The sequence below is a fragment of the Coptis chinensis genome, chromosome 9, assembly GCF_015680905.1.
Source record: "Coptis chinensis isolate HL-2020 chromosome 9, ASM1568090v1, whole genome shotgun sequence".
Classification (NCBI taxonomy): Eukaryota; Viridiplantae; Streptophyta; class Magnoliopsida; order Ranunculales; family Ranunculaceae; genus Coptis; species Coptis chinensis.
In genome coordinates, this window is record NC_141464.1 from 82,809,723 (window position 1) to 82,823,694 (window position 13,972).

Here is a 13,972-nt window from a genome sequence, read left to right on the forward strand (position 1 = left end):
AGCAACTCCTTTCACGATTTGCATTCTGCAACACCTCGCTGTATAGTGTCGTGTCAAAATTGTCAGTTGTGATAACTGATAACTCTTTGAAAGGTGTTGCACCTATCTAATTTTCCATCGTTCTTGTTTTTCTTTTTCTTATTTTTTTTTTTGAAACAAACATTGCATTAACAGATAGCAAAAAAGGTTATACAGACTAGACTGGACGTTATAGAAGCAGAGTTTCACCGACATGGGAACTCTATCACTACTAGCAGACGATAAATTAAACTTGGCTGATTCAGTCATGAGATGTGCATGCTGAATCAAGCTCCTAAGCCCCTAGGACAATAAACAAACTTGCAGTAGCTAAAAGATAGTTTGAGATTCCTAATCTCGTGCAAAAAACCCAAAAGACTCCATGACACATTAGCAGATTCTCCATTAAGATCCTGGACTATGCTCTTGCTATCTGAGCAAACCACTAGCCTTTCAACATTTTGCTGAAGGGCTTGTTCCAATCCTGCTTTTCTATGTGATACCACACATATTCAACCCTTTTTCATGATGTAGTACGGGTGCTTTACATAGGCCCACTCCATGTCACCTTTTCAAACAACTCGTGTCTTGGGTCTTGGTACTTCAAATCCAAGCATCACAATACCAAGTTTGGAGCAATTATAGTCTTTGTATTGTGATACTTGATTTATTAGATGTGGTTGAGGGGTGTCAAAATGGCTCTCAAGCCCCCAGCCCGCCCGCCCCAACCCGGCTATTGGGCTGAAAAAACCTTCAAAATTAGGCCTTCACACATTTGTGGGCTGGGTCTATCCGGCCCTCAAGCCTTTTAAGGGAGGGTAAGGGCCTAGACTTTGAAACTTAAGCATTTTTTTAAGCCCGGCTATCATTAAGCCCTCAACATTCATCACATATATCTATATAATAAAAAGCAATGGTGTAGGGCCTGTAGGGCCTCCATCCAGTGGTTGTCATTGTCTTTTAGTAAGTTGTGACATGGTAGATCCAAGTGTTTGGAGAGTTTGTATAATTTTGTTAAGTGTAATCAATACTATGGGATCTGTCCAAAAATCAACCAAAAGTCAACAATTACGGTTGGGGTTATAAATTGTTGGGCTAGCCCATAAACTGTTAGGCCTACAATTGATTTGGGCTTATAGATAATGGGTAATTAGGATGACCTTGCGGCTGGACTTATAAATTGAGTTGTTTCGCTGGTCTTGCGCCGAATATTTTACGCCTAAAATGCGTGTATGCTTTGCAACAAAGGCGCGATGAGTTATCGGGGTAGTGCCGCAGGCGCGTCGAGGTCTCGCAGGCCGTAGGCATGGACATACCCTAGTATTTAATAAATCTTCGTACAATATATTTCATTTTAGCATTAATATACTACAAATCACTTAAATGAATATTTATCTCTTAAGTTTGTCAACCTTATAATTTCATTATAATATTTTATGAAATGAATTTAGTTAATCTTAATTGACTAATACAACTTTACCACGTTTTTTTTAGTAGTTTGAAGGTTTAATTGTGAAGTGCATTCAATTTTATCATTTTTAACTAATGTTTATAAATTTATTTTGTAAATCAAATGTATAACATAGTATCCAACTCTCACGTTTGGCCCTCAAGCCCGGCCCTTCAAGCCCTCTCGAGAGGGTTGAAGGGCGGGTAAAGGCTTCAAGATTTAAGTATTGGCCCGGCCCAACCCGGCCCTCAAAACAAATGAGGGTAGAGCTAGCCCGGCCCTCAAAGCATGAGGGCTTCGTTGTTTGAGAGCCGAGTCAGCCCAGCCCGGCCCATTTGACACCACTAGAGTGGTTCTATCATCTTATAGTAAAACATGATCTGAACCATAACTGATAGGAACTTATTTATTAGCTGTAGAGACCACGCTAACTGATAGGAACTCTTTCATGTCAACGAGCTATAGAGGCAACACATTCGAATTGTGCTTGATTGTGAGTATATGGAAAGCTATTTACGCCAATGCACCACACAATCTATTGATAAGTTGCTGTTTATAATGCTTTTGATCAAATACGTTGACTTGTTGGATCAGCATTTCAAAACGAAAATTTCAGTTTTTCAAGTATCGACAACAAAAATCATTATCTTCCGACACAGTCTGTTCTGCAAATACTAAAGATTTTAAATATCGACTATGATTCAGACACTGTTGACTATTATTTAAGGTCGTGTAATAGGGAAATGAGCTGATGGTGTTGGAGTATGAGAGACAGTTATTGGAATACAGTGACTAGATCATTATTATTGGAGTTAATATAATATTTCCAGAATATCTCCATATCACGGAATATTTAAAATCTAACTATGTTTATCATGGACAAAAAATAATCTAACTATGTAAAGATGTTCTGGAAATTTTTTACCTAAAAATTATGTGAATTTAATAATTAGTAATTTGATTGTAAATAAGTTTCTTAAAATTCTATGAATCAAAATGTTTTCCTATAGCTAGCAGTCAAAAGGAATCAAAATGTCCCACGAGATTCTTGCTTCACTCCTGTAAGAATATTAGGTGAGCAGTAAGCCAGTGGCACACATGCTCCTATTTTCTATATAAATCAGCCCATCAGTCAATCTTTCTCTAATATACTATTTGATTTAGAGTTTCTTACAGCACACACAAGTCATAGACCATGGTGGTGAAGGTGCATGGTCCTGCTTTTGCTTCAGCAACTAGGAGAGTTCTAGCTTGCTTGATCGAGAAGGGAATTGATTATGAGATTGTACCTCTTGATATGTTGAATGGAGCACACAAAGATCCTGAATTCCTCAAGTTACAGGTACATTTTTTTTCTGGTCCATTCTTTAACTCTTTGTATGATTAACTTTCTGTTGAAGTGAGTGACTACTTATTAAAGATCTTATTTGATCTGTTTATGCAAAGAAAAATATGTCAACATAGTTCATGTTATATGGTGACGTTATAATTTTTGGTACACTCGTAGTCGTATAGGAGTGTTCTAGTGACTTGTAGAATTCCAAGTTGCTCTTAATTCTCCTTTCAAGTACTCCACAACCAACAAATTAATACATAGGATGCAGTGAATTGACGATTTATAATGTCCATTCTTGCAGCCTTTTGGAGTTGTACCTGTTATAGAAGATGGAGATTTTACACTTTATGGTAAGCTCATATCGTAAACCACCACACAAGAACTATAAGATGGCCATTCTGCATATGTTTTACGACATTTCGATTGGTACTAAAGGGTGGCTTGGGTTTTAAATATGCAGAATCAAGAGCAATTATAAGATACTATGCCGAGAAGTACAAGTCAGAAGGGACAGAGCTGCTAGGGAAGACTGTTGAGGAGAGGGGCCTTGTTGAACAATGGCTAGAAGTTGAAGGGCAGAATTACCATCCACCTATTTATAATCTAGTTGTGCACCTCAAGTTCTTCCCTAAGATGGGTGTCCCGGTAGATATGAAACTTGTTGAAGAGAGTGAAGAGAAGCTTGCGAAGGTGTTGGACATTTATGAAGAGAGGCTCTCAAAGAGCAAGTACTTAGCTGGGGATTTCTTTAGCCTGGCTGATCTCTCGCACCTTCCATTCACACAGTATTTGGTGAATGATATTGGGAAGGATTACATGATAAGGGATAGGAAGCATGTGAGTGCTTGGTGGGATGATATCAGTAGCAGGCCATCTTGGAATAAGGTTCTCCAACTCTAAGGGCCTCAATGTGGAATAAGAATGCTAGGTTTCTTTCTTTGATCGTTTTTGGACAGGCACTTCTTTGTTTGTTTTATCAAATTTCAAACATCATTTTAAGCCTCCAAGTAAAGCAATAAAATAAAAAGTTGTTCTACTCAGAATTGTTATTAACATGTTGTTCACAAATTATTAACACCGTTTCCACATTATCACAGGCTCACAGCAAGTCTAACAGCAGAGTTCACTAATATATATAACAGAATGACGTATACAAACCTTATAGACCTAACTCTATTCTTCAGATACATGCAAATACAAAAGATCCCTCCATTCTCCAAGAACTTTCTCCTCCACAGAGGAAAGAAAAAAATGCATTTCTTCAAAAACCTTGCAAGAGCGTTAAATCAATTTGAATGGAAGGAAGGCGCCACCAATCACCAGGGTATACAGATCTTTCAGGGCACTGTTTTTATCAAGTGTGATCTCTTTCTTCATCTTTAACTGTTGGCCTACGTGTCAGCATTGGACTTGTGCACTCATCACCACTATCAGATGATGCAACAGAAGACACAGACGAGTCAGGGATTGATTGCGTCAGGGGAGTTGGTTTCTGTGTTTGATTTCTGAAACTCTGTGATGCCAAAGATGTGGGTGGTCTAGGTGGTTCAGTAGTTGGATGTCCTTGGCCTTCATCGGCAAGTCGCTTCAGAAGGTTCATGACAGTAGGAAGGAACCTCGATGAAATTGAAAGAAGCCCTGACAGCTGCACCAACACCACATCAAGTGTATTAGTTTTTTTGCATCAGCTTTGCTAAAACACACCAGCAAGAAAGATTAAAAATCTATATCTACAATGGATCCAACACAGCATGGAGGCATGAACCTCATTTTGATGAACATAAATATGACTATTTTATATCTTACGTTTTGAACTCTTATGCATCCAACAATGGTTTCACTAACCAACCTCACTTCTCTCGTTGGCAGTTTCAACTTTCAAGTGATTAGATATATAGACAAATACCTTAAAATTAAATCCATTTCTCACCAGTGCATAGATATCAAGTCAAAGTTAAAATGTCTTTACAACTTTTTGCTACTCATAGACTTATTTATCAAGATTTTGAAAATTATAATTTCAAACAGTAAGCACACATTTTTCAATGAAAGATGCAAGTCGGAATAATTTACTATTCACTGAAGTACTGGTCTACTGGAAGTCAAATTCCATACAGAGTCTTGTGAATATGGAAAGGTTTGGGTTAATGTAGAAATACAATCAAGCATTAAGACCATGTGTATAGCATGCATCTACTATCACTCAGCTAATATTGCAATCTACTGCTAATGTAATTCTGCAGTCGCTAATTGCATGAGAACTATAGCTTACAGAAGGCGTTGCAGTTTTGCATTGTCTGTTCCTTTGCACTCAAAAGATGCCAATATAGTGATCTGTTACCCCTTTTTTAAGATTTACTGCCATAACGTCTGATTTTCCTTTTACATTACTGTCCTACACCCTTAATTTAGAATAATATGGAAGAAAAATATAGACAAGATAACTAGCAAACCCAGTGCTTGATACTCACGGTGCCATTGCGGAACTCCCCTGGAATGTCAAGTTGTGACCATATGGCTTTTGTCAATAAGTAAACAACAAAGACTACCATGAGATAAAGAGGATTCCTGTTTCATCAGCAAAAGAATACAAGTAACTAGAGGTTATAAGTGACTAGATTTTCTTCAACTGAACCATGAACATCAATTCATTATATCTATTAAGATAACTTGGTTAGAAGTAATTACTTCAATAGGAGCATAAATTCGTTAAATCCAAGAACAATCATCGCCAAGATGGCCCATGGAGGAGGTAGCCAGTTGTTACTTCGCTTGTGAGCTTCCTGAAGATAACAAAGTAAGATATATTACATAAAGCAGCCAGCCATACAGAACAATATATTCCCCCCGAGAAAAGAAAGTACCAAGTAGATGATACACTTTTGGGAGGGAAACCAAAAATCTGAGGAAGAGAGTGCATGGATCATATGTGATTGATGCACTCCAAAAGTTGTGTGAATTTTGTAACAAGACAGGGATTCACTCATCAGTCAATCACATAGTGTACAAGTACAAAGTACGTAAAGAATAGAGCAGAACAGAGGCAAAAAACAACATCCACACGCTGAGGAGAGATAGTGCACATGTTGCTGTGGTGGACATAAAAACTTTTGCTTTCAAAATTTCCAAAAATCCTCAAGTTTTTGAATGAGTCCCCCCCCCCAATCCCAACTCCCACCCACCCCACCCCACAGGGTTGTTTTGGAAGTACGTTAACAAGACCAGTGAAGAAAAACATGTAAAAAGCCACCCAAACAAAAGTATTCAAAGAAAACAATTTGACTATTGCCAAGAAAACAATCAAGACTCCATGTGCTATACAGGTAAATAGACTGAAGCGAGTTACCCTTCTGAAACAAATACCATTAGCGCTCGAAAAATATTAACAGCACTTGCCACATCCCTTCTCCTTAACGTTATTATGCCTTGGATTATCGGCTCAATACAACCAAACAACTGTACAAAAGAAGTAACATACTTGTGAGGAAATAGCTTGAGTCACTGTATATTCAGTTTCAGTCTTAAACTGCCTCCACAAAGCCTTGCATTGCACTGGAGTAATCAGCACATCCTTTGGGGAGACCTGCATTGAAGGAATTTTTTTTTAGAAACAATACTCAGGAACTATTACCAAAAGAGGAAAACATAAAAGGAAGGAATATAATACTTCTTCCCATGTGTTTGAGGCAAGCGGATCTGCAGAGGTTCCTACACTGCTCTGTTGAGACCCAGAAACAGAAACAGTTCCATCCATTAGAGAAGAAAAGAGTACATTCTCAATCTTATCTGATTTCTCATCCAAAAAAATTAACGCAGCCATTACAGACAAAATCTTCAAGGACTGCAACACGCTTAGCGACCATTAAATACAAAAGGACAGGAAGACAGTAAAACCAAATGCAGAAGATTATGAATCTCAAAATCCTGTGCCTAAAAGTAATTATAGAATAGTATTCAGAATAGTAATACCGCAGCACGTGCGTCTTTTGTTATTTTTCTAATGTCTTCTTTCCCAGTCCAAACCCTTGGCATTGAATCATTGTCACGACTGAACACTGCTGAAAACCTAAACATGAAAAAAAGATGGTTACCAACAAAATAAAGGAAAAACAAAGCAGACAAAGTTTCAGAGGATGAAAATAGGGACCTGTCCTTCATTCGGGTCAGCACCTTCCCAGCTTCTTCTTTTGCTTTTTTCTCCACAATGCTTCTTCGCACTGTCAGAGATCCAGAACCATTTCATTATAAGTTGCTTGGTCCAGCTCAAAACCAGAGAGTGATGTTGAGAACTTTGAAAGAGCAGACTCAGTTTCATGTCGAAGTAGTCTTCTAATTGATGCCCAAGTGTCTCGTCCAGAAACATCTAATAGGGATTCCACAGGTTCAATGAGTGCTTCACTGAGTTGTTTCTACAAATCGCAAACACATCTTTGATGAATTTCCAGTCAAAAAGTAGCAGGTGTATCAAGGACGATATGTCTATGGGTTCAACAGGCTACTTATACTAATTGGAGCAGTTACAAAAATGAGATCTTAGGCACAATACCTCATATTTGGCTTTCAATTCTGACAATTTCTCACTTCGCACAGATGCTGCATGTGCTTCTATATCACGTCGAAGTTTTTCTCTGACTCTTGTAGGATCCCAGTTGGCCTGCTGTATGGCAGCATCTGGAAATCAAAACACAAATGAGCTGGATATTAAGCATGTATATATCAGCAACATAACAAACATAATTTAATATTTCAAGGGAAACTTTTTCACAATTTAACAAACATTGGACATCACAACTTATGGTTGTAAAGAAGTTTGTCAACTGTCTATAGCCCCAGAATGACCATTATAAGGTACCAATGTGGATAACTGTGCAATTGAGTTAAGCCCACCTGCAGCGCCTTTATCAAATTCAGACATGCAAAACTGGGTACACACACGAACTGATGCAGCAAATGGTTCTCCTTTGTTAAATGAATGTTCTAGTCCTTTCTTAAAATTCTCAAAAGCTCTAGACCTTAGATGCCCCAACATGCACTGGTGAGCAGGTTGCACATACTGCACAATACAGAAGAGACAACTTTAAGCTACAACACACAAATCCTTATTAACACACAAACCTTCTGCATCAATTTTTTTTTTCAATGATAAACACGTTATTTATATTGAGTTCCCGTAGGGCTCAAAGTAACACAGACCCACTTTGCTCAGCAGTACAATTATAAAATGACAGAAAATATGCAAACATATAGGCACAAGGATTCCAAAATTTGTGGAAACAAATGAATAGAAACGTTCCTTAACGTCATTAGGAGTTCATGACAGAAGCATCTCAAGCAGAGACACACAAACGGACTAATCATTCAGAAGCTCAATTAACTTTTTTACATGGAAAAGAGAAAAACTATGAACACAGATGCACAGAGCTGGAAATAAATTAACCGATAAATAAAATATGAAGGATTCTCCACCAAGTGACAAAACCAGGATAGATCTGTTTGAGAGAGTTATGTTATATCCTTACATTTAAAGCCTTCGTCTCCAACTGTTGTCGTTTCGCATTCCTTACTTCTTCTTCGAAGTAGATCGCCTCCTTGTCATATCTAGGAGGGATATAAAAAAATGATCTTAATATAACTAGTATGATGCACATGCAGAAGCACGTGTTTTAGTGCATGTGAGAGTAACACGTGTAGCAAAAAAATGTCTAGACAGCTGTAAAAGTAGCCGACCTATATTTCCTTTTATACCCTTACAATACGATATATATTACAATATTTGACAAAAGCAAACACTGAAATTTAATAATTCAAACAGGGACAAAAAGGTCCTAAAAAAGTGACCAAGAGATTTAGAGATACATAAAAAATTAATTTTTCACTATTGCAGGACTGTAGATGAGGGTCGCGATTTTTAAAGTAGTTTAGATAGTTGCGGGTGAGTAGTAGTAGTACATAAACAAACTTAGTCGTTTCATTGCGTTTATTCAATTATTGTTAGTATCAAGATTTCCTTTTAAAGCTGACTTTGCTGTCAAGCCGTAGGAATTCTATCCGTGGGAGAGTCCCCTGATCCCCTAAATTTCGTAGATAGAAGTACAAGGCCTTTAGCCAATGTGCTGGCCAAGAGGAATTTAGGTTGATCCGGTATCGTCAGTAGAGTGGCAACATGAACATTCTATCCAGTAAATTTACGCGTTCGTAGTAAACTTACAACTATTTCTCAAGAGAACGCAATCTAAGGTGTACCAGGGAAGTTTTGAACTGCCGCTGCACATCTATTGTCATGAAGTAAAGCATATCACAGATATCAGTCACCGAATTTTATTATGTGGCATTATATCAATTGCCTTCCGGCGGTCCACGTGTGTCTCAGTCACTAATTCTTTTTTTTGCGTTCTTTTTCCTTTTTGTTTTTATTTCTTATATACATAGTGCAATTTGGTTTGTCACTAATATCATTTGAGAAGTATTATTGAAAGCTTTCCCAAAACTTTATATTTTCCCTTCAAAACCCCTACAAAGTATAAACGGACACCCACCTACGAACTTAAATTCCTACGCTTTCTGTTAGTTACATTGAAGAAAGAAGTGCCAACAACGTAAAGCATATCTAGGCCAGAAAAAGATGTCCTTACTCTGAAAGATGAATATCGAGGATGGTGCTTAGCTTTTTCCCAAAGCCTGATACTGGGCCAGTTTTAACTGATGCTTCCAGTGCCAACCAACTCTGAAGAATATGAGGACAAGCTATAAGTCCTCTAACAGCTTACTAAATAACAATTAAGTACTTATAATTGTATTCTGGATATATCGGTTACCTCATCTGAAGTCAAACAACTGAACTTTTCATTCGCAATCTCTTCACACCGAACAGTGGCAACCATAACCTAAGTAGCAGAAAAAAATGATATTGATTGCTTAAAAATAGTAAAACATCATTTCATAAAAAAAGACGAGAAAAGTATGTAACTCTTAAATACCTTGTGAGCAGGAAGGTCAAGGTCTCTATTCTCCTTTATAACTTTCCATATTTGTTGTGCACTGAAAGAAAACGCTGACGCAGGAACAACCCCACGCCTATCTCCAGCGAGACCCCGTGGAGCAATGGAATGGAAAAACCGCTGCCGTAAGACTGCCACCTGCATTAGACACGTGTAAATCTATCAACTCCCACCAGTAAACTTCTAAAAAGTAATAACATATTTGTATAAACCTAAGTTACATTGACACGGATAGGTGTGTCCGTATCAGACACAGATACGAAGTGTCTGACACGGAAAAATATCAAAATTTGAGGTAAATCACATACAATGTGTCTGATATGTGTCCGACATGGACACGTGGATACGTATCCGACACGGGTTTTTTTCAAAATATGGCATGTCCATGTAACATAGGTATAAACTATAAAACGACAAATTAGTTATTTGTTGGATCAGACATTGGGTGCTGATGAAAATGACACCAGTTAGAAGATAACCTAGTCAAGTAAAGATAAAGAAAACCCATAAACTTAGGGCTTTAAGATAGTACTCCCATAAATTCTTTTAAAACATAAAAACAGAGAGAGGTTATAAAAGTCCGGTATATGAGGAGCCACCTGCTCTTTGAATTGGTCTTCCTTCTCTTCATAACTAGGTAATGCTGTAACCTCCACCTTCAAAGAAAAGTTGGGTTAGATGAACTGAAGTAGTCATTTTTACTAATTCTGACTGAAAAGTTTGAACTTCTCCATTGCCATACATTGAAAAACTCACTGAGAGGAGTGCTTTTATGATCACTGGGCTTTGAAACAGAATGCCATATCTGCATGAATGGTTAATATAAAATTTAATGGAAAAGAAAAGGAAGAAGCTTCAATAAAGGCACCAGAATGACTACAATACATAGACAAGTATACCTTCTGTATGTCATCCCTCAGAACTGGCTCTAAATGTTCAAGTGGAGTCTACATAAACAATTACAAACAGGATAAAGGAACAAGAAGTGCAAAAGAACATGATATCTGAAAAAGACAGTGTCTGATCACAAACCTTTGTTTTATCACGAATAACAAAAAGAAGTGTTGTTTTGCGAGGACTGAATAAACGCGTCATGACCTATACCATTGAACAAACAACTTTCAATATTAAAGGGAAAATCGGAGTGTCAAATCAGGAAAAAAATCATAAAAAACATTATGCTAGGGAATACCTGGAAAACTGTTTTCAATAGAGGTTTGTTAGCTGCGTGCTCTCGACCAATATCATGACACCACCTAATGACAGTCACATTGTTCAGTCAAACGAATTATAAAGTAGCTCGATTAAAGGCCTCTATTCTCCACGTAGGGGAAACTGAGTCTCCCAAAGTCCTAATTTATGAGCTGAAATTCTACTTAGGAACTCACATGTTTATAAGTACAATATCTGCAATGGCCAAAGCAAAGAGGGCACTCTGTTTCTCAAATGTCGATCATCCTGAAATTAGAAAAATCAAACGTTGATTAAGCAACTAAAAAAATCTATCTCATGTGACAAATTTTGAAGAAGGTAGGTTGCCTTCCGTCGAACAATATAAGTTGTTCTCTTCCTGGGAATTGGTAGCTCTTAATTTTTGAAAACCAAATATGATTTCATCTATCAATAGCTTTCCTAATAGAAATGTATCATCAAATCTACTAAATGTCCAAACCTCCTAGATACACAAAAAGTCCATTGCAAGCATATTTTCTATTCGTCTAAAAAGAAAAGAATATTGATTCTTAATGGACAGATAATCACCTCGCCTCTTTCCCTCCCATCAGTACCCTCCAAATCCATGGCAATTGTGCAAGGCTGAATGCCAACACACTTCGCTATCCAAATTCCCTTGGTTGTTTGACTCCTGCAACAAAAGTAAATTATCATAGAAATATGTTGTAGTTTAGATTAAAATTCGAAAAACATTTGAGATTTTTTCTATGCATTTATATTTAGATTAATGAGAGGAAAACAAATCTCTTTCTAGGAACTCCCTCAACGAGGGTTCCTACACTTCTGGTAATCACAACTGTATATCAGTACCTACTCTCAACTATACGCTTTTGTTTACATATCTTAAAAGATAGTAACAGGCTAATCGAAAACTACATTTGTGTTGGTCCAAGACGGTTTGACAATTTTATATAGGAGTTTTGTCACCAAAAAAATCCTGCATAAAATATATTACCAAAATAAAATTATAATAAAAATTTAAAACAAAAAATAATACTAACCTCCCCCTGAATGCATCCATCTCTCTGAAATTCGTATGGAAAAGATGGTTCAACAAAGTACTCTTCCCTATTCAAAAAACACAAATGGTCATCCTCTTGGTGAATAAAACTCCACTTCATCTCCAAATAATATAACAATATTACCAATACTAAAATACACTTATTTATCATATTTTTACGTCAACCCAAAGACCATACAATGTGAAACAAGTAACAATCTTATCATTTTTAGGATGTAATTTACATACTTTCCTGGTACTTTACAGATAAAGCAATAAGACCATACATTTCTTCACAATATGTTGTTCCTCAAAACATAAACTTTTCTATCATGCAAATTATAATCATACAGTAACAGAAAAAAAACATTATAACTTAATAGTAACATAAAAATCAACATTAAATGCACAAACAAACCTCCAAAGATTAAAACTTTAACTCAATCATTACAAATGAAACCCGGAATGATAAAATTGAAGGACTAACCACTGCTTTGTGGGCCCATGATAGCAACAACAGCATAAGAAAGACCACATTCTGAAAGTTTAACAGTTTGAATAAAATTCTCAAGTCCATTTATATTGAATTCTCCACTTGCATCTATTAATTGTGTTACACAACTTTCCTCCTCCTCATTCCCCATTACTGCTACAACGTTTCAAAAAAAAAACCAAGAAAGAGATGAAAGAAAGAAAGAAAGAGAAAAAAAAAAGATTGTTTATTCTTTGCGTGTTAAGGTTTTGTTTTGAGGTGTTGGATTTTTTTTTGTTTTGACATTAGAAGAACATTCTTTTAGTTTAATGATGATTGAGATTTGTACGTGGATGATTGTGAGGGACCCACGTAGTTAGAATATTTTTGTTTTTATTTCTGTCGTAATCAAAGTTAGGTTATTTTTCGGTGTGCTCAGGCTTATGGTATTATCGTGAGACACAGTTAGTATCAAATTTTTTTAAATGAAACTGATCATGAATACTATGATCTATTAATTTGGGGGTGGAAGGAACTAGAGGAAGATGGAGGAGTGGAGATTTAGAGTGTCTGGAGAAGAAGAGGAAAAGGGAGAGTGAGAGAGACAAAGAGAAAAAACATAATGGAAGAGATGAGGACAGACAGACACCAACCAAATTGGTTTTTGTCCGCATAACCCCCCCCCCCCTCTCCCAAAATGTTCGCTCCGCTCACGGATTAATTTGCTACAGAACTACGACTATGTTTCAGAATATTAATTCATACTTGCGCTTTAAAACAATTGTTGCTATTGTAAAGAGTGATTGTAAAATAACAATTGGTTTTCTGTTCAAGGTTATCCGTGAGCCGGAGCCGAACATTTTGGGAGAAGGGGGGTTATCCAACAAAAACCAACTTGGTTGGTTTCGTTCTGTCTGTCCTCATCTCTTCCTTCCTCGATTTTTTCTTTTTGTCTCTCTCTCACTCTCCCTTTTTCTCAATTCTCCTTCTCCATCTCCACTCCTCCATCTTCCTCTCCCCAATGGTTTTCTGTTCAAGATACTATATATAATGTTATAGCACAGTTAATTATTTTTGTTTCATATATATATATATATATATATATATATATATTCTACTAAACGTTGTATGCTGATACTACTATGTGTTTTGTGCATTATTCTACACTTCGTTTTGCTTAATTGGTGTATTGATCTACACTTCTTTTAAGTCTTTATCACTTCTAAAATAGCATTGATCTGTACATGTATATGGTATCAAGGCTTATGTTTTCTTCTTGTTTCATAGTGTTCCCAGTAAAGTCTGATTTCTTATCGAGTCATAGCAAACTTGCCAATGCTCTTGCATGGAAGAATGGCAATTAGTGTACAGGTACCTAAAAGAGATCCTTGCTTAACTGCACTTAACATAAAAAGATTTTGATCGCATCAAACTATTAGGAGAGATAGATGTATGTATTAGGGGT

The 13,972-nt window shown here is 36.8% G+C and overlaps 1 protein-coding gene and 1 pseudogene across 2 annotated transcripts; one reads left to right on the plus strand and one right to left on the minus strand.

Moving 5' to 3' along the window:
* Positions 1-2,459: 2,459 nt before the first annotated feature.
* On the plus strand, positions 2,460-3,840 carry LOC147478788 (glutathione S-transferase F9-like). Its single transcript, XM_086582278.1, has 3 exons — positions 2,460-2,810; positions 3,106-3,154; positions 3,265-3,840. Exons 1-3 carry the CDS (start codon positions 2,664-2,666, stop codon positions 3,702-3,704), a joined length of 636 nt encoding a protein of 211 aa, XP_086438404.1. The 5' UTR covers positions 2,460-2,663; the 3' UTR covers positions 3,705-3,840.
* On the minus strand, positions 3,813-12,814 carry LOC147478789 (protein ROOT HAIR DEFECTIVE 3 homolog 2-like; annotated as a pseudogene). Its single transcript, XR_015207527.1, has 22 exons — positions 12,523-12,814; positions 12,037-12,103; positions 11,554-11,666; positions 11,191-11,260; positions 10,995-11,058; positions 10,835-10,900; positions 10,702-10,749; positions 10,545-10,607; positions 10,402-10,458; positions 9,782-9,940; positions 9,620-9,688; positions 9,437-9,528; positions 8,324-8,402; positions 7,692-7,857; positions 7,351-7,475; positions 6,952-7,213; positions 6,774-6,870; positions 6,472-6,645; positions 6,283-6,387; positions 5,493-5,587; positions 5,276-5,372; positions 3,813-4,449 (listed from the first exon to the last, which is right to left on the minus strand). The product of XR_015207527.1 is annotated as a protein ROOT HAIR DEFECTIVE 3 homolog 2-like (transcript).
* Positions 12,815-13,972: the final 1,158 nt, after the last annotated feature.